The following is a 15,130-nucleotide window of genomic DNA, read 5'->3' as shown; positions in this document are numbered from 1 at the left end:
GGTCAATATTTGGCACACTCCAGAATATCAGGCACAAAAAGTCCCAAAAAATGAGAAAAACTAAACCATGTGAGAGAAGGAAATTTTGGAACCTTAAGCTTTCTCTTCCTCTAAGAGGTGATTGTCCCAGGTGATCGGCCGAGTGACTGGGGTTTCTTCCTCTTTGCTGCCAGCTGGTTTGGTTCCTCTTCAGTGTGTTGCTCTGGGCTCTGCGAACGCTGTGTATTTTGTGGTTCATGCTTGAGTCTGGCATCCAGAGGCCTGTGTGACTCACAAGCGCCAGCTCTAAGCGTTGGCCACAGGTCTTGGTGGCCTGGCAGGACACACCATTCTGACTCTCATCTCCGTGAAAGCTTTAGAGCTGAGAGGGTCAGCGACAGGGGCGCAAACCCTACCCAAAATCAATAGCATAATGTCAGGAATTCAACCATCAGTGACTTGGCCAAGCCCCTCCTCACTACATTAAACAACACAGCACTATTTTGGTGACTTGCTCCAATTATCTGAACATTTCACCATCTTCAAGAGTATTGTCAGTGCCACCTAGTGGAACTACTATAAAGCCCACAGCCTCGTGATGAATCCGTGCAATCAGGTTATTTTCTGTGACTGGGACTAGGGACAGTGGCCACATCCTTCCATGAAGGGCTGCCATCTATGTTTTGGCATTTTTATTCTGACACGAGGATGTGGGGATGCAGGACACTCTTTTTAAGCTGACGTGAAAACTCTCCCAGGATGACTTCAGGGGCAAAATCTGTTACACCCGCATGGGATCTTGTCGGCTGCCCTGCTTTCAAACCCATCCGAACTGTAGATTCACTTCAAACTTGTCTGTGCTGCAGAGACTTACTAGCTGCAAGTCCACTTGAGAGGGGCTGGCCAGGAGCTCTTACTCGTCCTCCAACATCTGTGGACATGGTATTGCTTCTCGAGAAAAAGTCACTTGGTTTCCTCATGGCGTGCATGAATATCTGTGTGAACAAGCGAGCTCTCTGTACTTTAACATATTCTACAGCAGATCGTAGGAGGACCAACTATTCAACTCCTAACGAGCTTTTCTTATATACCACTCTCACTCCCACTGGTAAGCTCCAAATAGACATTTGGTATTTGAATTTGAGGATCTGGCCACAATGGAAGGACACTGATCTAGGTAACACCAATCAAATTGGGAATTTGCAAGACTGGAGCAGAGACAGGAGTCGGGAAATAATCCCGACAATATATCTATATCTTTATCTTTTTATGTCTATATATTATCTATCTATCTATCTATCTACTACCTGTCTATCTATCCATCCGTTTATCTATGTAGCTATCATCTCTCTATGTATCTATCCATCTGTCCATCCGTCTATCTATCATCTATCTCTCCATCCATCCATCTATCCATCTATCATCTATCTCTATCTACCCATACATCTATCTACCTATCTATCTACATATTTAATCTAGAGAAGAGAAAACATGCAAGCAAATGAAGTTTTTTCTGAAATCAAGTTAAACATTCTCCATAAAAATGAAAGTAAAAGAAAATGATCTTCCATGCTCAGATATGTTTGGGAAATCTTGTTCCACAAAGTTAAATAGTTTCTTCTCCACCGGACCACTTGTAGCCTTTTATATGTCAGCACGCACCAAGAATCTTCCGGAAGAGGGCTAGAACACTGCTCAAGATCTTGCCAGGAAGCTGGGAGCTGCTGCAACAGTCATGCAATCTCTCAGAAGTGCTGCTTGGAGCACTTCCTTAAGTACTTCCTGAGGGCCGCGGGACCAGAAGGCTTACTGACACACAGATTTCTGGATCCTATGTCATGGTCCCTCGTGTGGCAGGTCGAGGGTGGTGCAGAATGTGCATTTCTAGCAAGTTCCCAGGTGATAGTGATGCTGCTAGCCTCAGGAACACATTGGAGAACTGAAACAACCTTTCCTATGCAAAGAGGAGCTGAAGTATCCCCCAGTGCTGAGTCATCTGCTGAAGACTGCGTCTGGGGGCAGTGAGTGGCCTTGAACCACACCAGGGCAATCCACCGGGCCAAGGGCCAGAGAGAGGCTGCCAAGAGAGACTTCCTAGCTTCTTACAGAGACAGGCGCCCACCTCCTCCCAGAATAATGTTGAAAACGCACCCACGTGCTGAAAATGTCAGGATTTCCATCAGCTGGCTCAGTTACTAAGAACTAGATAGTCACATGCTGGTCCTTAGAATGAGCTTTCTGTAGCTTTTTTAAACTAACAGGTCTTAGAAGTCAATAAGCTTTCTGTTTGCTTGTTTATCACCGAGAAAAGCATGGATTCTCTGTGGCCTCAGGGGAACAGGGTGGAATCCAGGGACTCCTTGGTATAGTTTTCCGTCTGGTCTGCAGACATTGTCACAAACACCTCCGTGACTCTCTACTGGGCTCCAGCAAGTCCTCCTTAGTCTGGAGGGCTGACCTGGAGGCCTTCCTGAGCCTCTTCACCAACCCACTTATGCTCCTGCTGGATGCTCTTGGGCGGCTCTTCTACTGGGAGGACTTCCTCCAGCTTCCCTCACCCCATCCCACAGGTAAGATCCCTCTTCCTGGAGGGTCTCAGAGGACCATGTGTCTTTTCTTTACAGCATCCATCATAGCTGAATTTCATACTTCCGTGATCAATGCCCATCTCCCCAACCAGATGGTGAGCCCCAAGAAAGCAGTAAGGTTTTACTCTTCATTGTACCCACAGCACCTACTTAGGTTCCTGGCACAGCAGAGGTGCCCAACTAAGATTTACTGGGTGGATGGAGGGAGGAAGGGGTGGACAGATGGATGGACAGATGGGTGATGGGCGGATGGACAGATGGATGGACAGACAGATGGGAAGATGGATAGACAGATGGATGGACGGGCATGTTTTACTCCAATGGCAAGCCTTAGAAATCAGCAACCCTATGGCGCAGTCAAGAAAGATGACGAGCATGGAGCCCAACTCTGAGGGGTGCACTGGGAGGAAACAGCCGGCAGTTCATCTAGATTCTGGACTTAGTCTCCCTACCAGCAAACGAAACAGAAACAGTGAGCCAACTACATTCACCGAGAAACATGGGCAAGAAAGAGGAATGATTTAAATGGACCCTCTTTGTGTGAGGAATGTGTAAAATTATACCAAAAGACAAACTACACTGCTGTCTATTGAAAACATCTTTTTTATTAGAAGCAATATAAATGCTTCCTAAAACATTCTGCAAATATAATGCACTGAATTTCTGTGAACAAGATGTTCTTCCCTCGGTGGCCATTCCTGTATTGAGTGAGAACGCCGTGCCAGGTGGGGTAAAACGTGCTGAGGGGTCACAGGAATGGGAAAGGAAGGAGCGAAAAGCACAGCTCACACCCTCAAGAGCACTGTGGTCCGACGGAGTGTTGTCTTTATTTTGGATCTCTCCGTCTTAGCATACTTCCAGTTCATAAGTTGTGTTCAAGTCTGTATCTTCAGAAAATAGCCTGTATATCCAAGGTAAACTGGACAATTAAAACAATTACCTGGGCGAAATAGGGCTAAAATACTACTTTGATTCTTAATCAGATGAGTCATGAAAGAGTGATAGATCATTATGATAAAAATTTTAATTCTTTGATATTTTTGAGAGACCTGAAATGTTTGAATACAAAAAGAAACTATCTTCTTTATCTTCCATAACGGGCAAAAANGTCTGAATGCTCTCCAGGATTTAAATAACAACAGTATTTAACAGACACTCAGCACCACAACAGGGAATTTGCTGGCAGGACTCGAACTATGCGGTTACTCCAGATGCTGTATTCGAACTGGATGGGCCCATTGAAAAAATAGATGTAACCTGTAAGATAAAGACCAAACAGGAAAGTTCAGAGTCTGGAAACAATAAGCGTTTATTCCAGCTCACGTTAGTGCAACTCATTAGATCCCATTTTTTTTTTTAACATGGTAACACATGTTTAAAACTCCCCTAACGCTTTAATATTTTGCTCATGGTGCACATGTACCCCGATGTTCATAGCAGCACTCTCCACAATAGCTAAAACATGGAAAGAGCCTAAGTGTCCATCACCAGATGAATGGATCAGAAGATATGGTTTGTCTATACCATGGAATACTCCATGGCAATGAGAAACAATGAAATCTGGCCTGTGTAGCAACATGGATGGACCTTGAGGGTGTTATGCTGAGCGAAATAAGTCAGGCAGAGAAGGACAAATATCATATGTTTGCACGTATAGGAGGATTAGGAGGAACTTGACGGAGGAACAAGGGGGAGAAGAAGGGCGGAAATGGTGGGGGAAAGGGAGAGAGGCAAACCATGAGAGACTCTTGAATGCTGACAAAAACTGAGGACTGATGGATGTGGGGGGGAGGGGGGATGGGCATGGAGGAGGACACTTGTGGGGATGAGCACTGAGTGTTATGTGGAAACTAATTTGACAATAAACTATTTGTAAAAAAAAAAAATAAAATAACGAAAGTTTCCAAAGCAAAAAAAAAAATATTTTGCTCATGGTTTCAGGGAAAAATGTACAAGTTTCTCGCGTCTCCTGAGTTGTCCCCTTGAAATCGTCATCTTGCCAAGAGCTCCGTTATGGACGCTTGTTGTGTTGATTTAAGTTATTTGTTTTAAGTTTGGAAAAATACTTCTTTTCAAAATTAAGGCAAAAATGATATAATGATGGTAGATATTTTCCCTCTATATAAACGACACCGCACCCTACCCCTGGTCTAAATTATGGCAATAATCTTTGCATCTTGGCACTACTAAGCACAATTTAAGATAATGTTTAAAGTCTGGTGTCTTTTATTTGGAGAATTAGCAATAATTGAAGCACCATGTTCACTTATTCTAAGCATGTTATGTTTTATTTGCTGCCTGTGTAAGTGGTCACGCTAAGCGCTCAGCTGCCACACATTCACTAGAGCATCTAAGTCTGGATAAACCTGCTTTGTAAGGGAAATGAAAGCCCTAGTGACGGAACTAGTTACCATTTTTCTCATAGACGGCGTCCACTTTGTCACCGATCCCCGGAAACTCCTCCTCTATCAGCCTGGGGTAGTCTTGGTCCATGGCGTGCCTGCTGTCGTCATGGCTATAGAGTGAGGAAAAGACACTCTTAAGTAGGTCGTATTGCCGAGAAATTCTCTTAGGAATGATACAGTGGCTAGCAGGACACCTTTCGAAAGTGACATGAGTTTTAAAATTTTAAGTCCATTTAAGACATCTGGCGACCTTTTCAAATTAGGAATCACGAGACTGAGTGTGCGGTGGGTGTTTCCTGAGTATCGGTTGACTTGCCCGATGGCCATCTTTGTAAAGACAGTGACCAGCTCTCTCCACCTCACAGACCATATCTGTTATAAAAGTGTGTTATTAGGAAGGTGTCCTTACAGCGAAACACAGACACGTTGGTGCCCTGGACAACGGTGTACTGATGTCCCACCACGGGTGGGACAGCTCACTAAGTGCAGTAATGGACGCAAGAATATCGGAAGTGTAATTTCTCTAACTTAAAGTCACAGGGGCACATGGTAGCGCTGACGCCAGGAGGGGAGCACAGCCCTGCCCCCCATAATTGCGATTCAGCATCCACCGCCCTCGCGTGGGCATCCCCACCCTCCAAACACATCGTGCAGCCCACCCAGAGCGGCGCCCGTCACTACTACTGTTACTGTTACTGTTACTGAGGAGTCTCTTGTCCCTGAAGGACGTTCTGGCAGGTGAGAGACCAGAGCTGGAAGTGGAAATGGCTAGAACCTGTGCACACCGCAGCGCTAAGCCACAGACGCTAGGCATGGTGACAAGCACGCAGAGAGTGGCGTGGGAGTACATGGCGGGGGGTTGGGGGGGGGGAAGTCTCAAGGGCTCGAAAAGGACTTGAAGTTAAATAGTATTTCCAGTTAACTTGAACCAGTGGGCAGAGTTTCAAGAGGGAGAGATGCAGGCAAAGACCTTCCAGTCAAATGGGCGGATGCGGATACAGCACGTCTGAGATCTGGGGAGTCATACGCCCTCACTGAACCACAGACCTTGTGCCGGGCATGGGGACCAACGTGGAACACCGGGAGATCTTTAGGGAGTAGGGACCACCACTGTCAGAAACAAAGAAGTCAAATGGCAAAGAGACCGTATACAGGGCATGTGTGTGTGTGTGTGTGCGTGTGTGTGTGCGTGCACGTGTGTACAGATAAAGTAGAGCTACTAATTTAAACCTTTCAAGTATGGGATCCCTATGAGACTCTCTCTCTCCCGCTATATATATATATATTTATACATACATATATATGTGTGCCCTAACCAACCAAACACATCCTGAAATCATATATATATATATAAATGATTATATATATGAAATATATATATTCTCATCTACCTATCTTTAGCTATCTATCTGGCTCTAGGTTCTTCATTGTTGCCAGTGTCAAAGCCGCCTCAATATCTACAGATGTCCTAAATATTCTAACTCCACCCGTCCTTCACAAAGGGGCTGACTTAAGAGTTGTGGGCCTAGCTGCTTCCTGGCCAGCCTCTCCGGTGGGTGAGCAGACGCGAGGCAGCGGCAGAGCTCTCTGTCTCCGTCTCCTGCACCTGCTCCTGCGTCCTCTCCGACCACAAAAGATGGAGCTACATGTGAATTAGGACATGATGAGAAAGAGGAGCCAGGAGGAAGACCAGCGAGAATGAAGATGTCAAAGTAACAGAGATGGTTTAGCAGGGCTGAGGTACGACGAGTGGCCAAGAAAGAAAAGAACATGGGCCCTGCATGTACACACATGTGCTTTCAAGAGCACTTGAGACTTTTAAATACTTGTCTGAGGATCTGCCCTCAGGAGCTGACATGGAGCGGAGATTAACGTGACTCTCCTGATATTTAAACAGTGCATGAGATAATAATTTAAACTAGTGAGAGTGAGCGGGACTCAGTCCGCCTGCTCGGCACCGGTGATGGGTCAGTAAACATGGCGGCCATACCTCCAGACCTGGTTTCCCGAGAAGAAGAGCGTCTTCCCTGTGTCCTCGAAGTGGACAGCCGCACTTATCTTTTTAACTTCTTTTGGAAATCCCAGCTCGGATATTTTTTTGGGGTAACCTTCCAGAATGTCATAACCATTAAGAGCCCAAAATTTTCTGCCTAGAATAAATGAAAGAATGGTTTTATTATGCCAGGGAACCTATTAGGACCCCCATTATGTAGATATTTACTTTAACAAAGAAAGACTCATTTTATGCATTTAGAAATAAATTGGCATTTGTGGTCACCCCATTTATGTAGCATAGAAATAAACATCTGTCAAACAGAAACAGGATCTACTGGTTCCTACTCATTTCCTAATTATGAGTATAATTACCAGCGAAACACCATAATTATTTGGCTATTTATTACCTCTGAATGTTAATCTGGAGTTGGGTGAAAAGAACATTAAGATTTCGTCATGAATAAGGAGTGCAGCGGGAACAGCACAGTAGATTGAAAGTTGTTACTTCCTTCTCTTGAAAGTGACTTTATGAGAGTGTTGATTATAATTGTCAAACAACAGAAATGATGTTAGTAGAATGCTGGTAGCCTTTACGGATTATGATCATGAAGACGGAGTAGCGGTTTGGAAAACCATCCATGATTTTGTCAAGGGAACAAGTAAAATATTAAAATGTATGTACACTCACATGTAGATCCTGAGAAACTGAATAGAAGACCATGGGGGAGGGAAGGGGAAAAAATAGATACAAACAGACAGGCAAACCATAAGAGACTCTTAAATACAGAGAACAAACTGCAGGTGGGTGGGGGGTGGGGGAGAGGGAAAAATGGGTGATGGGCATGGAGGAGGGCACTTGCTGGGATGAGCACTAGGTGTTGTATGGAAGCCAGTTTGACAATAAATTATATTCATTAAATAAATAAATACAATCAGCATACATTATCAAAATAAATATTCAAAAATATATATGGTGGAGAACTACTAAAAAAGTGAGAAAATGAAATAAACTCACTTTTCAGAAGAGGGAATTATGGACAATAGTTTTTTTCCATTTTTCAAAATGTACATTGTTATCAGGTTTGCTCAGCAAAAAAATTTTAAGAAGAAATAAGGAAACACTGGCATGGTCGCCATAAAACAAACAGTAGATTTGTAACGGTAAGTAATAATGTAGACTTTTCATTCATCACGTGTGGGGACATTTGGTAGAAGGGCTCCAGCTACATTCTGCTTTCTGTTTTGTTATGCTCGGTTCTTCTTCAGGGTATTTTCTGAGGAGGCTCATTTTGCCAAGCCTCTGGCAGCAGCAGTCCCGTCCCTGCCTCGCGGAGAAAGGCTTACCTCTAAAGATGAAGATAAGATCACGGGAAGGGTGCTCGTAGGCAGCGTCGATGCGGTTGGGAAGTTCCGGCCAAAAGGACTTTGTTAAGAACAACTCTGCGTCCACCTGCTGGGGGTGCAGGCGCCAGAAGAACCTAACGGAAGGGGGAGATGCAGAGTTTGCTGTCTTAGTTCTGAAGTGCAAACGCTTTTGCTGCTGCCAGCCACCCGTGTCCACACCCACACAGGGAAGCAGGAGCAATCGTCACTTGTGGACGTTTCCCTTCGGGGCCAGCTGGACAGGCCACTGCCTGAAGTCGGGAGGTTTGAACTCTCACAGAGCCTTTGAGGGCCCTGCGGCCTCTGTGAGCTGAGACCATGCTTTGTTCAGTTTTGCAAATCTCGCAAGTGCCGAGCAAACGCGCCCGGCGCTGGGTTAGGCTCTCGAACGAAAACCGGGATTACAAAAAGTACGTCTTCCAAGTGAGTGGCCTGGGAAACAGCTGCGTAAGAAATTTCTGGGCTACAGTGTCGTCAGGGCTCTAACAGGGGAGGTGGGGATGCTATTGGATCACTGATAAGAGCTCAATTAATCGATGGATTAATAAATGAGCAAATGAAAAAATCAGCTTCATTAGAACAGTGTTCTGATAGGACGTTAAAAATTCATGGTTCATTACCCACAGGTAGGTTTAGGTTATAACGAACTTGTTCTCCCAAATTCCCACATATGTTACCAGAACAAAATTCTCTCCAAACCAAAAGGAATTCACGTGGACATTGTAACAGTTTACTAATATGGTAATTGATTTCACTACTCATGTTTTTAAAATAAATGCACTGGACTTGTACATTTACTTGGTTATCTTTATAAGAACGAGTACAACCAAAGTTGTAAAGAGGGTTTGCATAAGGCCAAGACTCCCCATTTAAAAGTAAGATGTTTATCTGTCAGTCATTTATTTCATCTGAAATGTTTAAAAAATCAAACAAACAAGCCCAAACTGCCCAAAGATCTCTTATTTTTGCTGTTAACTTCATCTTTGGAAATCTGACCGGATGCTCGGCAATTTGCAGATCCAGCTCACGAGTGTCTGTGACTCGCAGATCGTATGAGGTAGGGTCATGAGTACCTGTCTTTAAAGATCATGGTCTCTCCTCGGAGGCTGGTGATGGCGTCGAGGGTTAAGGACGGGTCACATTTGTCTGGCGTTTTGGGATGTTTCGGGTTGGGGTCATCATCTCCTGGGCCTGCAGTCACGACATGAACGACAGAAGGTGGTGAGGATGGCCCCTCTTGTGACCTGAGCCTGCTAGTGGGCAGCAGGCAGGTCCCCTGAGGGGAGGGCAGTAGGTCCTCAGCTCCAGCGTCATGACGCGCACGATGCGACTCTGCTCCCTGCCCCCCGGGTCACCCGCTCTTGCAGACCCCTGGACACCCTTCTCAACTCCAAGCTCAGGTGTCTTGAGGCTGGTGATAGGGATGGGTGGGCTACACCCGCCCCGGGTTGTGCACCAGCTCCTACCAGGCTGCTCCCCAGAGACACACTGGAGCCACTTCTGGTGGCTCGGCGTCCCTGAGGGAGCTTCACCTCAGCTGTCACCAGCTGGCCCTGCCCTGTCCACCATGGCTGCCTCCCCCGTCCGCGCCAGCACCGCTCTCCGTGCCCAGCCAGGCCTCCGGCAGCCCTCGAATGGCACGAGTGTGTGGCTCCCCGCACCCCCTGGCTCCCACGTGTGCCGGCCACAGTGACAGGTCTGAGCTGCCTTCTCTGCACTGAGTTCATCCTAGCTACCCCTGCACACGCCCTGCTCACAACCCTGGAAGGCAAGGAGAGAAGCTGGCCCAGCCCACGCCGGCTGCTCCCGCAGACTTCAGCGCAGAGGGGGATGCAGCAGGTGTGCTGAGCTCGGTGCTGCAAAGGGTTTCCACTGATGACCCTGCCCTGTGGCTTTAGCTCTCCTCATGGCAGGTGCGCTCGTCTGGGGAGAGGCTTAACTACTTTGTAAATATGGTTAGAAATTTGGAAGGAAAGAAAAAGAGGAAGGGATTCTTACCACGGTCCCGGTAGATGTTGGTTAAGTTGCCACAGGCCACTTGAATGGTTTCTACGGTGGCAAACTGACGCGGTTGAAGGAACACCCGGGATTTACGGGAGCCAGTGAGACCTCACTTTGACCCTCAGCCTCAGTCCTAGAGATTCTCTACCTAAGTTGCAGGGCCTAGTTGCTTTGCTGGCCAAATGGGGAATTGAATACTTTCCTTCCTTAAGTCAGAGGTGTCTTGAGAGTCTCAGAATACAAAATACAAATATGAACCTGCAAAATCTTTGGAGAATAGAATTATTTTCTACTTGAGCAGGTAGTCTGATTCAGAAAGAAAAAATGGGGATGTTTTTCCAGGTTCTAATAACAGGCCCCGGGGGCGCCTGGATGCCTCAGTTGGTGAAGTGTCCGACTTCGGCTCAGGTCATGAACTCAGTTTGTGGGTTCGAGCCCCATGTTGGGCTCTGTGCTAACAGCTTGGAGCCTGGAGCCTGCTTCAGATTCTGTGTCTCCCTCTCTCTCTGCCCCTCCCCCACTTGCACTGCCTATCTCTCTCAAAAATGAATAAACATTAAAAAAACAACACAGAAATAGGACAGCAACATTGGTCATGAGAAATTCATTAATAATTTTGAAAATAAATGTCTGTATCTATCCTGGCTTTGAACTGATAAATTAAGAGTTACCATAGAGAGATTGGATGCCTTGTACATCGTCGTCGGGAAGCATGAAGTGGCTTTGGCCGGTGTAGGTGTAGATGGGAAACATGAGTGCTCCTGGGTCCTTGGAGTGGTCGAGACCCAAGGAGTGGCCAAACTCATGGGCAGCGACAAGAAACAAGTTGTAGCCTGTAAGGAAACAAGGAAACCATGAGAAAACTAGGTCCTCTGATGACCAGTTAGTGGGTGGAATGATATTTTCTTCATCTATTTCTCTTTCTTGGCTATTTTACTATTTTTTAAAAATTAACATTCAGTTGCTTGAAGGAAGAGTCAAAATATTGATTTAATCCTTATAAGTAATTGAGTGTTCTCTTTGATTATAGCTGCCTACATAATTAGAATATCAACAGATCACTCTCGAATAATTAGTCATCAGTGAGGATTTACTGCGAAGACAGTAATAATCTTTGTCCTTCCAGGCCAGGTGAGGAAAGTGGACAGTGGTGGCCTTAAAGGAGGAGTCATGGGAAGTCACATAGGGCGGTACAGATCAACATCATCAGAACAAGAGGCGCCATGAAGAGAGATGACAACCAAATATGGCAGATGCACTAAATAGGGTCTCTGGGAATCTACTTGGGAACAAATCCCAACTAAACGATCCCTTCCAGAATATTTCTAGACTCTACAGTTTAAAGAAATACAGACTCTGGAGATGCTTGGTCCACATTCCCCTATTTTAGCAGACCACTGCGTCACTGTTTTTACGTGACTTTCTCTAGGCATTTTTTCGGCCAATATTTGAGCCTCTTCATACTGGTATTTTAAATTCAAAAAATATATATAAAAGGTTGGAAAGAAACACATGGAATTGGAGTCAGTGGTTTCACCTTGACCTTAAACACCACTTGCTATCAGAGTCTGTGCTCAAAGAAAATGTACAACCAACTTAGCAATGCGTGCAGACCACAAGAGCAATCAAAGCTCACACGATTTGAGTGACAAACAATTCTTCATTGAAATGACCAGCAATAGATCCCATTCCTGGCCCTCATGGTTTGTTTGGGAATATTTTCGTTCATTTCAGCTAAATATTTCAAACCCAGAATTCACGCAGGAACCTAAAACTCAGGTTTAGTGTGGCTCTATCTTAACCACACTAGAGGTTATTCTTTCTGCCTAAAATCATTCTTACCTGTGTACTATTCAGAACACAAATATACAAATTCTCACCTTTCCTTCCAAAGACAGATTGGAGGCATTGGAGCTCAGGCATTAGTCAACCAACGCCCAGTGCACTCTTTGGGAAAACAATCCATTTGATTTAAGTGAATAACATTAGCCTCTATGAGGACTACCTCTGATTATCACCACCAACAGTCAGTAAACCTCCACAGTTAGGTTCTAGTTGGAACACTCTGGCTTTTCTTCCTAAATTAATATTTTGAGGGTTTTTTTTTTTTTTTTTTACTTTTGAAGCTTCAACTACTGACTGAATTCATTCGACACTGAGTTTCATTTTGCTCTTATATGTACAACTTTGATCTGATCTATCTCAAGCCGTTTGGAATAAGGCACTATCCTGACCTGTCGTAATGGTGTTTATAAAATCAGTGACATACGCTGTCAGAAACAAGCAATTCATGTAACAGAAAACAGACAGTTGATAGCAACTGTGCTATTTCTGTCAAGGAAATAAAACTATTTCGACTCACACCCAACTCATCTATGACTTACCTATCCAGCCCTCGTAGTTTGTAGATATATATAAGTAGTAAACTGTACTTCCTTAACATGCCGAAAGGTAATCTGTAGTAACGACACCTTGGTTGACAGAAAGACATGTTGGTCCTAATTCAAAGCTAGCCGTGCCCCTCAAGCCACTAAACCAAACCGCTCACTTTTTATGTTTCACATAGGTGTGTAGGAATGTCACTTATAGAGACTAATAAACATAAGACACACTTTTAATTGTTTTGAAAAATATAACCGACCGTCAAATATAATTTACAGTCTGCTTCTTAACTTCTTGTCAAGGGGGGTCACTGTCTAATCTAATCTAGTAATCATGACATACCTTCATAAGAAATATTACCTTTGGAACTGCTTGTCCATGTTTCATCATCATCAAAATGGGCATCCCCTCCATAATTTGGCCCAGGAGGAAAAGCATGAGCCAGCAGACCAGAGGGTCCATCAAAGGGGTAGAAGTCTCCATGCTCTACACACAAAAGCAAGAGTTACGGGTCTAATTATATCCACTAGTGCCCGGCACACATGCTGGGTGAATTCTGCAAAAAGTGATGAATGGCAGAAAGGAGGAATGAAAGAATGGAGACAATTAGGGAGCAAAATGTAAAATTGTCTCCAAAATGATTCCACGTTATTACCTTTAGTTCCAAAAGAGATCATGATGTCAGCAGTGCCGTCATGGAGTCTGGTGAAATTCAGTGGTGTCACATCAGACCAAACTTTGAAGGCTTTTCTGAATGCCTTCTCAACTTCGGAATGACTCAGATCAGGGGTGTAATTCACAATCCTATTTAACAGAGAAAGTTTCAATTACGTTTCTGGAAGGCTCGGGCTATTTGAGAATATATTTTCTTGGAATACTGCTTTTCGACTCAAATGCAATGGCTTCTCTGAAAGTTCTGGGAGAGGCCCATCATTTCAAAGAACTTGCCAATTATGATACCATACAAAGAAAGATAGCAAAATGAATTCTGTCAGACATTTGTGTATCTCCAAGTATCTGACCACTTGGAATCTTACATTTAAAGTATTCAGATATTTCATTTAAAATTGTTTTAATGTTTATTTTTGAGAGAGAGAGAGAAAGAGAGAGAGGGAAAGAAAGCATGAGCTGGGGAGGGGCAGAGAGAGAGGGTCCAGGCTCCAGGCTCTGAGCTCTCAGCACAGAGGCCAATGCATGGCTCAAACTCGCAAACTGTGAGATCACGACCTGAGCCAAAGTCTGACGCTTAACAAACTGAGCCACCCAGGTGCCCCAAAGTATTCAGATATTTAATAAAACTCATACTGAATGATACAAGTTTGGAATTGTATCGCTATGCCCTAAAGATGAGACAGCTCTGTAAAGTTCTCAGAGACAGTATGACTCTCCACTTTTAAGCACTATTAATAAATATGCCTGATACAGTACATCTGCAAATTCTTTTAAGCCTCCTTTACTTCTAATTTGATTTCTTTTCTAAAAAAAAACAAAACACCTTGAGACTTTCAACAGACAGTAATGCTGGGTTAACAGAACAATAATAGATGTTAGGAGACGTTCTCACCAACAGTATTAACGTTATTGGTGGAATTCTTTAACTTCTCGTTAAATATTCAAAGCCTACCTTTTAAAAATGGGACCGAACATGTCCTGCCATTTAGAGCTTGTGCTGAAAATTCGGTATTTCACGCTGTTTTCAAAACTAGCAAATCCTAAAGAAAGACAGCCCCTGCTGTACCTGTAGGTTAGGTTCGTTTTGGGCCACTTGAGAGTTCGGGGGAACACGTTGTACTCGCCCACATCGGGGACCCCACACCGCGGCTTCTTCATGACGTCCAAGGTGTTATCGTCAAGCTCGCCCGTGACCTCTAAGCCGAAAAAGGCTTGCATCTCCCGGAGCCGGTCAGCCACGGAGCTCGCGGCGTCTTTCCGCAGGATTCCAGCGGGATTCAGCGGGTAGTAGTAGGACCTCAGGTACCGCTGGAAGAGAGGCGGGAAGCACCTGCGTGGACAAGGCAAGGGCGTCGGGGGGCCGGGGCGCACCGCTGGGGCGGGCCGGGTGCCCTACCTCTGCCAGCTGGAAGTCCTCCTCGGAGCGGTCGTCGTCCCCGTGGCCGGGGAGGGGCAGGCACCGGCCGCGGGCGCAGCTCCAGAGGAGCAGCGCGGTGAGGAGGGCCCGGGGCATGGCGCCGCGGGGCCTGCAGGCTGCTGGCTCCCCGCGGAGAGCACCTTCGTTTTATAGACCTGCGGCGTGAGTCACCGTCTGGGGACAGGCTCCGCTTCCCGGGGAGCTGAAGGTAAACATGCTTACAGGGCGGCTTTTCTCTTCCTCCCAAGGAGTGTGGTTTGTGGGAGAACTTGAGGGAAACATAAAACGAGGCCATCTCTCATTTCAGC

The 15,130-nt window shown here is 45.3% G+C and overlaps 1 protein-coding gene across 1 annotated transcript; it reads right to left on the bottom strand.

Annotated features, from left to right (window-relative positions):
- Window positions 1-3,681: 3,681 nt before the first annotated feature.
- On the bottom strand, window positions 3,682-14,588 carry MMP13 (matrix metallopeptidase 13). The gene is made up of 9 exons (XM_077769914.1): window positions 14,472-14,588; window positions 13,389-13,537; window positions 13,094-13,219; window positions 11,023-11,184; window positions 9,424-9,541; window positions 8,312-8,445; window positions 6,963-7,122; window positions 4,979-5,082; window positions 3,682-3,824 (listed from the first exon to the last, which is right to left on the bottom strand). Exons 1-9 carry the CDS (start codon window positions 14,561-14,563, stop codon window positions 3,724-3,726), a joined length of 1,146 nt encoding a protein of 381 aa, XP_077626040.1. The 5' UTR covers window positions 14,564-14,588; the 3' UTR covers window positions 3,682-3,723.
- Between the last annotated feature and the right edge of the window lie 542 nt (window positions 14,589-15,130).

Source organism: Crocuta crocuta, unplaced genomic scaffold (assembly GCF_008692635.1).
Source record: "Crocuta crocuta isolate KB4526 unplaced genomic scaffold, BGI_CrCroc_1.0 scaffold80, whole genome shotgun sequence".
In the NCBI taxonomy this organism is placed as follows: domain Eukaryota; kingdom Metazoa; phylum Chordata; class Mammalia; order Carnivora; family Hyaenidae; genus Crocuta; species Crocuta crocuta.
This window is presented reverse-complemented; position numbering and strand designations above follow the sequence as displayed.

Excerpts from the sequence above, each read along its gene's own strand:
- MMP13 (XM_077769914.1), bottom strand. The coding sequence starts at position 14,563 with ATGAAGAAGCCGCGGTGTGGGGTCCCCGATGTGGGCGAGTACAACGTG. Across the intron at positions 5,083-6,962 it reads TCGGGAAACCAGGTCTGGAG|CCATGACGACAGCAGGCACG; the intron begins GTATGGCCGCCA and ends CTCACTCTATAG. Across the intron at positions 3,825-4,978 it reads CGCCGTCTATGAGAAAAATG|GTTACATCTATTTTTTCAAT; the intron begins GTAACTAGTTCC and ends TTTATCTTACAG.